The 9,259-nt window shown below is 35.9% G+C and overlaps 4 protein-coding genes across 4 annotated transcripts; 2 read left to right on the top strand and 2 right to left on the bottom strand.

Annotated features, from left to right (window-relative positions):
* Positions 1-493: 493 nt before the first annotated feature.
* LOC118755541 lies at positions 494-2,327 on the top strand. Its single transcript, XM_036490375.1, has 7 exons — positions 494-1,250; positions 1,318-1,353; positions 1,408-1,470; positions 1,547-1,612; positions 1,669-1,755; positions 1,851-1,913; positions 1,970-2,327. The coding sequence occupies exons 1-7, from the start codon at positions 930-932 to the stop codon at positions 2,183-2,185; spliced, it is 852 nt and encodes a 283-aa protein (XP_036346268.1). The 5' UTR covers positions 494-929; the 3' UTR covers positions 2,186-2,327.
* Positions 2,328-2,523: 196 nt separating this feature from the next.
* Positions 2,524-3,471, top strand: LOC118755540 (integral membrane protein 2B-like). The gene has a single exon (XM_036490374.1). It carries the CDS (start codon positions 2,524-2,526, stop codon positions 3,469-3,471), a length of 948 nt encoding a protein of 315 aa, XP_036346267.1.
* Positions 3,472-5,581: 2,110 nt separating this feature from the next.
* On the bottom strand, positions 5,582-7,049 carry LOC118755542 (integral membrane protein 2B-like). Its single transcript, XM_036490376.1, has one exon. It carries the CDS (start codon positions 6,950-6,952, stop codon positions 6,005-6,007), a length of 948 nt encoding a protein of 315 aa, XP_036346269.1. The 5' UTR covers positions 6,953-7,049; the 3' UTR covers positions 5,582-6,004.
* Positions 7,050-7,148: 99 nt separating this feature from the next.
* On the bottom strand, positions 7,149-8,915 carry LOC118755543. Its single transcript, XM_036490377.1, has 7 exons — positions 8,228-8,915; positions 8,125-8,160; positions 8,008-8,070; positions 7,866-7,931; positions 7,723-7,809; positions 7,565-7,627; positions 7,149-7,507 (listed from the first exon to the last, which is right to left on the bottom strand). Exons 1-7 carry the CDS (start codon positions 8,546-8,548, stop codon positions 7,439-7,441), a joined length of 705 nt encoding a protein of 234 aa, XP_036346270.1. The 5' UTR covers positions 8,549-8,915; the 3' UTR covers positions 7,149-7,438.
* Positions 8,916-9,259: the final 344 nt, after the last annotated feature.

The raw sequence follows: 9,259 nt of genomic DNA, 5'->3' as shown, positions 1-9,259 counted from the left end.
TAAGGCGAAGAAATCAGCTGATCTAACAACACTACCTTGTATAAATTCTTCGTCTTACATGTAATTTGTTTTTGGTTTTACTAATTTGACAGCACCCCCACCAAAAGCAAAAACAAAATACATGTAAACTTTGGGGCGTTGAGCTTTTACATAACACCCGCAATACAAAACACACAAAACAAGTACCACAAAAATACTACAAACACATCATTTTGTCATTCAGAAGGACCGCGGCAATTTCTAGCAACACCACCTTGTATAAATTCGCCTTGCTTTTGACACGTTTCAGTCGATGTCACTTTTATAAAAAATCAATCGACCATCGATACCATCGATTTTACTACCGATACAATTATATATAGATAGAAATATACCAATGCCCATGTTTATGGAGAAAATATCTACAAAGAGAATTACTATTCCATAGCGGACAACTTTTTAATATTTTTACTAAAAATACATAAACAAATAGCTTTTACTTACAGACTTTGCCGTCATACGAAATAAATGACAGCTCTAGAGTATTGCTTGCTCAGGAACATAATCGATTGTTAGTGTAAACAGACACTTACTAATTCTTGTCGTTCCACGAGCGAGCTGTCATTTCCGCCATCAGCTCACAACATATTGCGAATTATTCAGGGCAAGCGACTTTTTGCATAAATTGCAAAGCAAAACTATAAAAATCTCACTCAAGTGCTATCAAAATTATATTTTTTGTGTATAGATTTGTTTTTATTTGCTGCGCGTGGGTTCTAGACAAAATTGCTAACATATATGGTGTACTGCGAATAATTTGCAGTGGAACACAAACACACGCGCACACAAATTTCAATAAATTTCTACAGTGTTTACCAAGTGTCTACGCATAGCTGCAGATAAAATAAGCAGGAAACTTGAAAACTTAAAGCAATAAATAACTTTGCAAAATGGATTGGCGCCATACAGAAATTTTAAAACTTTTAGACTCATATAGGCAATATGAGTGCTTATGGAACACTCAAAGTCCAGATTATAAACAACAGGAAATGAGAAAAGGTTCGTGGATAGCACTTTCAAAAGAATTTGGCAAAAAGGTTGATGATATCAAAAAGAAGATAAAACATTTACGCACCTGTTATATGGCAGAAAAGAAGAAAGTGGAAAGTAGAACTGATAGCAACGGTGATCCGATATATGAGTCGCATTTGTACTACTACAAACAAATGAGTTTCTTGGATCCTGTAATCATAAAAAAACCACCGGAGCAGGTGCGTGGTATCTGAACAAATGTTTGATTTAAGCATATTAAGATTTTATAATTTACGTATTTTGTAGCCTACAATGAGCAACAGGGTTGTGTTAAATCAAAAGGTAATTTATATGCTTGTACAAATATAACTAATAATACATGTTTTGCCCCTGCAGAGAGGACGTTCAGTTTCTACTGATTCCGAAAAAGAGGAGCCACAGCGAGAATTACGAACCTCGGTATGATTTCCATACGTACATATAGTTAAGAAACCTCGATTCATTAGTTTACTAAAACTTTATTTTTTATTTGCAGATTACGCGTTTAGATTCCACCAATCCTGCTTTCAGGGCAACTCTGAGGTTCAACCCAATACAAACTGTACGCTTTTCAACACAGTCTTTTTCTTTATTTACTCTACTATTCTTGAATTTTAGGCAAAGTATGGATTGCACCAACAGAAGCTACGTTCACTTTCTCCAGATTCCGAGAAAGAGGAGACGCAGCAGGAATTAAACACCTCGGTATGTTATTCATATGTATGAATATTTGGGAAATCTCGATTCATTCGTGTTGTTGTTGTTGTAGCGGCTTTCTTTAACATTGCTTTTAATTTCAGATCAGTCGTTTAGACTCCACCAATTCTCCAAAGGCACATCCGCGTTTCATTTCAAAATCCACTGTACGACTCGCAAAACTGTGTTTTTCCTTATTTACTCCAACATTCTTAATTTTTAGGTAAGACGCACGAATGATGTTCCAAAGACGCAGCCACCAAAAAAGATAGTAAAACACTCAATGCTTAGTAAGGAAGACACATTCTGTGCGATGCTTTGCAGCGAACTTAAACTACTGAAATCAGATGAAACGTATGATAATGTGACTTCAGATATTTTTGCAGCAGTAAGGAGCGCCAAAATTGCCGAGCGGCAAATGGAATTGGAGAGGCTTTAACATATTAATATGTATAGAGTACCATTTAGCCATTTTATTTTTATATTCCCATTTGATTTACAAAAACTTCTAAGCCATTGTGACATTATTACACACCTAGTAATATGAGAACATTAAAACGTAAAGTGCAAATTTAAACAGACTCCTGATAATAATAGATTTATTACTGATGAATGCAATATACCAGTCGTACTGTGATTGCAGAGAAAAGAAGCTGGCACGCAAAACTACCTTGAGGAAAAGTGTCAACTATCAAGTTACAGTTTAAAAAGTCAAAAATACAAAATTTGTATAAAAAACGGATTACCAATTATTAGTCGACTCAAAATTTGAAAAAAATGACTATTTTAACAAAACCATCGAATGAAAAAACGGCTGAAAAGGTTCCTCTACCATTGACGTTGGGTGGACACGATAATGCACCATCATTCCGAGGAGGCGTGACACCTGAAACTCTTTTGAGCCAATCGCCCTACCATCGATACGTTGATGGCGAACCTATGATTTGCAATCGCCCGCCTGGATCGTGCAGGAAGTCAGTGTTGTTATTCCTCATCACTGTTGTGGTCATTGTGATCGGCCTTATTGGCGGATACACCCTGTATCGCACATATTCATCTACTGGTTCGAATATACACTACCGTGCACTTTGCCACATTCCATACGTGGCGACTGGCAATAAAAGTGTGCAACGTCTCTACGAACAAAACAATGAGCTGGACCGGTATAATCTGTTCTCACGCCTTACAAACTTCAATGGTTATAAGGCTTTGGATGATGATTACTTCCGTGAAGAAATCGAGTTGGATATGAGCGATAATGAAAGCTACGCTAAGATTGATGTGCCCGATTTTAAGGGAGGACGGCGGGGATGTTTTATGCACGATTTCAAGGAGAATCAGTCGGCGATCATTGATACTGCAGCAAACCGTTGTTTCGTTATGCCACTGGATCGTGACACAACACTACCACCAGAGAGTTTCCTTGATTTGGTACAAAAGATGGGTGCGGGCTATTACAACATCGACACCAATCGCGTTCGTCGCAACATGCATGTTGTCACGCCGCCTATTACTGATCTCTCAATGATCTCTGAGCGAATCGCTAACGAATGTGACCACATGAAAGTCTATATGCTTGAGAATTACGTTCCCAGAGTATTCAAGCGCGATGTTAAAACCCTGGCGGATTCCGGCAAGTTCACGGCATTCATGGGGAAAGGTGTCGTAGAATTCAATTTGATAAATATATGTGATATAGAACAGTTTGAAAAGAAGCAACAGTAATTGGCGATTTCAGAGATTGCAGGCATAGCTTGTAGTTTAGTTTATGATAGTAAAACTTGATATTAATGCATTTACTATTTAGCCTATTTAAGGGCGAGATCAATTTTTTTTCATAGGCTTGCATAATCCAAGACGTGATGCAATAACTACCTTTTTTTAGAAAGCCGTGAGTGAAAAATATTCGAAGTCCTCATAAATTTAACTGTATTGTTCGTGGGTTTTCTTATTGTACCCAGTTGTATTTTGAAAATAAATTTAAAATGGCAATCAAAACTTAAAAAAATTCGTTATCAAATTTGAACCACAAACATGGTCCAAATCTGCAAATACTAGTTATTGTCCATTGGGATCCTAAACTAAAATGGATTATGGCTACGGTGACCATTTTAACCAACGTAAAATAAAGGACATTTTTCAAAATGATTTGGGAATACATACATACAGCTTGTATGATAAAAGTACTTTCCCATATCGTAATTTAACTCAAATATTTACCAGTTAATTAACCGATTTAGAAAAATGAAGCCAAATCCTTTTCAAGGACTTCGCCATCCTTTGCTGCCAAAACGCGTTTACCATAATTCATACTGCACGCCAAAGCCAGCACACAGAGGTACAAAATTGGAATTTAATATTCATAATTCTTCGGAGCCTTGATTTTTCAACCAATTTTTACTAAAAACCAAAAAAATATATATATTTAGTTTGGTGAACATTTTTTATAACATTTCAAACATTCTTTTTTTGTGTAATTTTTTCGTTTTAAAAGAACCGTACAATTGTTTTCAACTAGTTTTTGTTATGTAACATTTAATAACTGGAACTGGAGAATAAATTTTTTTTAAATTGCCACTTTTTTGCATTTTGCGCCAAAAAAGTTATTATGATCAAATAAAAGTTCACAAATTAGGCCCAACTGATCTCTTGCAAATATTGCAAGCTTTCATAAAAAAAAAGTTAATCAAATTAAGTGACAAATGAAGGCTCCAGGAACCATTGTGCCACAGGGGGTTTATTGTTCACTTTCAGTGGAACTGGAAACTCGGCGTGCAACACGATCCTGGACACAACTTTCCCTGCGCTTAATAGATTGTACAAAGATTACTGATTAAATATAAATCCTTAAGTTGGGTGCGAAACAAACTGAGGAAGGTTTTCTTTACATTTTATAAGGGACATTTTTATTTTTCATATTCTGTGTTTAAAAATTTACCTCTGAAAAATGCAGAGCTGATTTAAAGGACAGTTTAAGAAATAAAGGACGCCTTTTGTCCTTTATTTCTTAAACTGTCCTTTAAATCAGCTCTGCATTTTTCAGAGGTAAATTTTTAAACACAGAATATGAAAAATAAAAATGTCCCTTATAAAATGTAAAGAAAACCTTCCTCAGTTTGTTTCGCACCCAACTTAAGGATTTATATTTAATCAGTAATCTTTGTACAATCTATTAAGCGCAGGGAAAGTTGTGTCCAGGATCGTGTTGCACGCCGAGTTTCCAGTTCCACTGAAAGTGAACAATAAACCCCCTGTGGCACAATGGTTCCTGGAGCCTTCATTTGTCACTTAATTTGATTAACTTTTTTTTTATGAAAGCTTGCAATATTTGCAAGAGATCAGTTGGGCCTAATTTGTGAACTTTTATTTGATCATAATAACTTTTTTGGCGCAAAATGCAAAAAAGTGGCAATTTAAAAAAAATTTATTCTCCAGTTCCAGTTATTAAATGTTACATAACAAAAACTAGTTGAAAACAATTGTACGGTTCTTTTAAAACGAAAAAATTACACAAAAAAAGAATGTTTGAAATGTTATAAAAAATGTTCACCAAACTAAATATATATATTTTTTTGGTTTTTAGTAAAAATTGGTTGAAAAATCAAGGCTCCGAAGAATTATGAATATTAAATTCCAATTTTGTACCTCTGTGTGCTGGCTTTGGCGTGCAGTATGAATTATGGTAAACGCGTTTTGGCAGCAAAGGATGGCGAAGTCCTTGAAAAGGATTTGGCTTCATTTTTCTAAATCGGTTAATTAACTGGTAAATATTTGAGTTAAATTACGATATGGGAAAGTACTTTTATCATACAAGCTGTATGTATGTATTCCCAAATCATTTTGAAAAATGTCCTTTATTTTACGTTGGTTAAAATGGTCACCGTAGCCATAATCCATTTTAGTTTAGGATCCCAATGGACAATAACTAGTATTTGCAGATTTGGACCATGTTTGTGGTTCAAATTTGATAACGAATTTTTTTAAGTTTTGATTGCCATTTTAAATTTATTTTCAAAATACAACTGGGTACAATAAGAAAACCCACGAACAATACAGTTAAATTTATGAGGACTTCGAATATTTTTCACTCACGGCTTTCTAAAAAAAGGTAGTTATTGCATCACGTCTTGGATTATGCAAGCCTATGAAAAAAAATTGATCTCGCCCTTAAATAGGCTAAATAGTAAATGCATTAATATCAAGTTTTACTATCATAAACTAAACTACAAGCTATGCCTGCAATCTCTGAAATCGCCAATTACTGTTGCTTCTTTTCAAACTGTTCTATATCACATATATTTATCAAATTGAATTCTACGACACCTTTCCCCATGAATGCCGTGAACTTGCCGGAATCCGCCAGGGTTTTAACATCGCGCTTGAATACTCTGGGAACGTAATTCTCAAGCATATAGACTTTCATGTGGTCACATTCGTTAGCGATTCGCTCAGAGATCATTGAGAGATCAGTAATAGGCGGCGTGACAACATGCATGTTGCGACGAACGCGATTGGTGTCGATGTTGTAATAGCCCGCACCCATCTTTTGTACCAAATCAAGGAAACTCTCTGGTGGTAGTGTTGTGTCACGATCCAGTGGCATAACGAAACAACGGTTTGCTGCAGTATCAATGATCGCCGACTGATTCTCCTTGAAATCGTGCATAAAACATCCCCGCCGTCCTCCCTTAAAATCGGGCACATCAATCTTAGCGTAGCTTTCATTATCGCTCATATCCAACTCGATTTCTTCACGGAAGTAATCATCATCCAAAGCCTTATAACCATTGAAGTTTGTAAGGCGTGAGAACAGATTATACCGGTCCAGCTCATTGTTTTGTTCGTAGAGACGTTGCACACTTTTATTGCCAGTCGCCACGTATGGAATGTGGCAAAGTGCACGGTAGTGTATATTCGAACCAGTAGATGAATATGTGCGATACAGGGTGTATCCGCCAATAAGGCCGATCACAATGACCACAACAGTGATGAGGAATAACAACACTGACTTCCTGCACGATCCAGGCGGGCGATTGCAAATCATAGGTTCGCCATCAACGTATCGATGGTAGGGCGATTGGCTCAAAAGAGTTTCAGGTGTCACGCCTCCTCGGAATGATGGTGCATTATCGTGTCCACCCAACGTCAATGGTAGAGGAACCTTTTCAGCCGTTTTTTCATTCGATGGTTTTGTTAAAATAGTCATTTTTTTCAAATTTTGAGTCGACTAATAATTGGTAATCCGTTTTTTATACAAATTTTGTATTTTTGACTTTTTAAACTGTAACTTGATAGTTGACACTTTTCCTCAAGGTAGTTTTGCGTGCCAGCTTCTTTTCTCTGCAATCACAGTACGACTGGTATATTGCATTCATCAGTAATAAATCTATTATTATCAGGAGTCTGTTTAAATTTGCACTTTACGTTTTAATGTTCTCATATTACTAGGTGTGTAATAATGTCACAATGGCTTAGAAGTTTTTGTAAATCAAATGGGAATATAAAAATAAAATGGCTAAATGGTACTCTATACATATTAATATGTTAAAGCCTCTCCAATTCCATTTGCCGCTCGGCAATTTTGGCGCTCCTTACTGCTGCAAAAATATCTGAAGTCACATTATCATACGTTTCATCTGATTTCAGTAGTTTAAGTTCGCTGCAAAGCATCGCACAGAATGTGTCTTCCTTACTAAGCATTGAGTGTTTTACTATCTTTTTTTGGTGGCTGCGTCTTTGGAACATCATTCGTGCGTCTTACCTAAAAATTAAGAATGTTGGAGTAAATAAGGAAAAAACACAGTTTTGCGAGTCGTACAGTGGATTTTGAAATGAAACGCGGATGTGCCTTTGGAGAATTGGTGGAGTCTAAACGACTGATCTGAAATTAAAAGCAATGTTAAAGAAAGCCGCTACAACAACAACAACACGAATGAATCGAGATTTCCCAAATATTCATACATATGAATAACATACCGAGGTGTTTAATTCCTGCTGCGTCTCCTCTTTCTCGGAATCTGGAGAAAGTGAACGTAGCTTCTGTTGGTGCAATCCATACTTTGCCTAAAATTCAAGAATAGTAGAGTAAATAAAGAAAAAGACTGTGTTGAAAAGCGTACAGTTTGTATTGGGTTGAACCTCAGAGTTGCCCTGAAAGCAGGATTGGTGGAATCTAAACGCGTAATCTGCAAATAAAAAATAAAGTTTTAGTAAACTAATGAATCGAGGTTTCTTAACTATATGTACGTATGGAAATCATACCGAGGTTCGTAATTCTCGCTGTGGCTCCTCTTTTTCGGAATCAGTAGAAACTGAACGTCCTCTCTGCAGGGGCAAAACATGTATTATTAGTTATATTTGTACAAGCATATAAATTACCTTTTGATTTAACACAACCCTGTTGCTCATTGTAGGCTACAAAATACGTAAATTATAAAATCTTAATATGCTTAAATCAAACATTTGTTCAGATACCACGCACCTGCTCCGGTGGTTTTTTTATGATTACAGGATCCAAGAAACTCATTTGTTTGTAGTAGTACAAATGCGACTCATATATCGGATCACCGTTGCTATCAGTTCTACTTTCCACTTTCTTCTTTTCTGCCATATAACAGGTGCGTAAATGTTTTATCTTCTTTTTGATATCATCAACCTTTTTGCCAAATTCTTTTGAAAGTGCTATCCACGAACCTTTTCTCATTTCCTGTTGTTTATAATCTGGACTTTGAGTGTTCCATAAGCACTCATATTGCCTATATGAGTCTAAAAGTTTTAAAATTTCTGTATGGCGCCAATCCATTTTGCAAAGTTATTTATTGCTTTAAGTTTTCAAGTTTCCTGCTTATTTTATCTGCAGCTATGCGTAGACACTTGGTAAACACTGTAGAAATTTATTGAAATTTGTGTGCGCGTGTGTTTGTGTTCCACTGCAAATTATTCGCAGTACACCATATATGTTAGCAATTTTGTCTAGAACCCACGCGCAGCAAATAAAAACAAATCTATACACAAAAAATATAATTTTGATAGCACTTGAGTGAGATTTTTATAGTTTTGCTTTGCAATTTATGCAAAAAGTCGCTTGCCCTGAATAATTCGCAATATGTTGTGAGCTGATGGCGGAAATGACAGCTCGCTCGTGGAACGACAAGAATTAGTAAGTGTCTGTTTACACTAACAATCGATTATGTTCCTGAGCAAGCAATACTCTAGAGCTGTCATTTATTTCGTATGACGGCAAAGTCTGTAAGTAAAAGCTATTTGTTTATGTATTTTTAGTAAAAATATTAAAAAGTTGTCCGCTATGGAATAGTAATTCTCTTTGTAGATATTTTCTCCATAAACATGGGCATTGGTATATTTCTATCTATATATAATTGTATCGGTAGTAAAATCGATGGTATCGATGGTCGATTGATTTTTTATAAAAGTGACATCGACTGAAACGTGTCAAAAGCAAGGCGAATTTATACAAGGTGGTGTTGCTAGAAATTGCCGCGGTCCTTCTGAA

This window comes from Rhagoletis pomonella, unplaced genomic scaffold (assembly GCF_013731165.1).
Source record: "Rhagoletis pomonella isolate Grant_MI unplaced genomic scaffold, Rhpom_1.0 Rhpom_scaffold_06521, whole genome shotgun sequence".
In the NCBI taxonomy this organism is placed as follows: Eukaryota; Metazoa; Arthropoda; class Insecta; order Diptera; family Tephritidae; genus Rhagoletis; species Rhagoletis pomonella.
This window is presented reverse-complemented; position numbering and strand designations above follow the sequence as displayed.

What these genes read in the sequence shown, in the direction of transcription:
- LOC118755540 (XM_036490374.1), top strand. Translation starts at nt 2,524, where the DNA reads ATGACTATTTTAACAAAACCATCGAATGAAAAAACGGCTGAAAAGGTT.
- LOC118755541 (XM_036490375.1), top strand. Translation starts at nt 930, where the DNA reads ATGGATTGGCGCCATACAGAAATTTTAAAACTTTTAGACTCATATAGG. An exon ending in GGTTCAACCCAATACAAACT is followed by an intron (nt 1,613 to 1,668) that starts GTACGCTTTTCA and finishes CTTGAATTTTAG; the next exon opens with GCAAAGTATGGATTGCACCA. An exon ending in GTTTCATTTCAAAATCCACT is followed by an intron (nt 1,914 to 1,969) that starts GTACGACTCGCA and finishes CTTAATTTTTAG; the next exon opens with GTAAGACGCACGAATGATGT.
- LOC118755542 (XM_036490376.1), bottom strand. Translation starts at nt 6,952, where the DNA reads ATGACTATTTTAACAAAACCATCGAATGAAAAAACGGCTGAAAAGGTT.
- LOC118755543 (XM_036490377.1), bottom strand. Translation starts at nt 8,548, where the DNA reads ATGGATTGGCGCCATACAGAAATTTTAAAACTTTTAGACTCATATAGG. An exon ending in GGTTCAACCCAATACAAACT is followed by an intron (nt 7,810 to 7,865) that starts GTACGCTTTTCA and finishes CTTGAATTTTAG; the next exon opens with GCAAAGTATGGATTGCACCA. An exon ending in GTTTCATTTCAAAATCCACT is followed by an intron (nt 7,508 to 7,564) that starts GTACGACTCGCA and finishes CTTAATTTTTAG; the next exon opens with GTAAGACGCACGAATGATGT.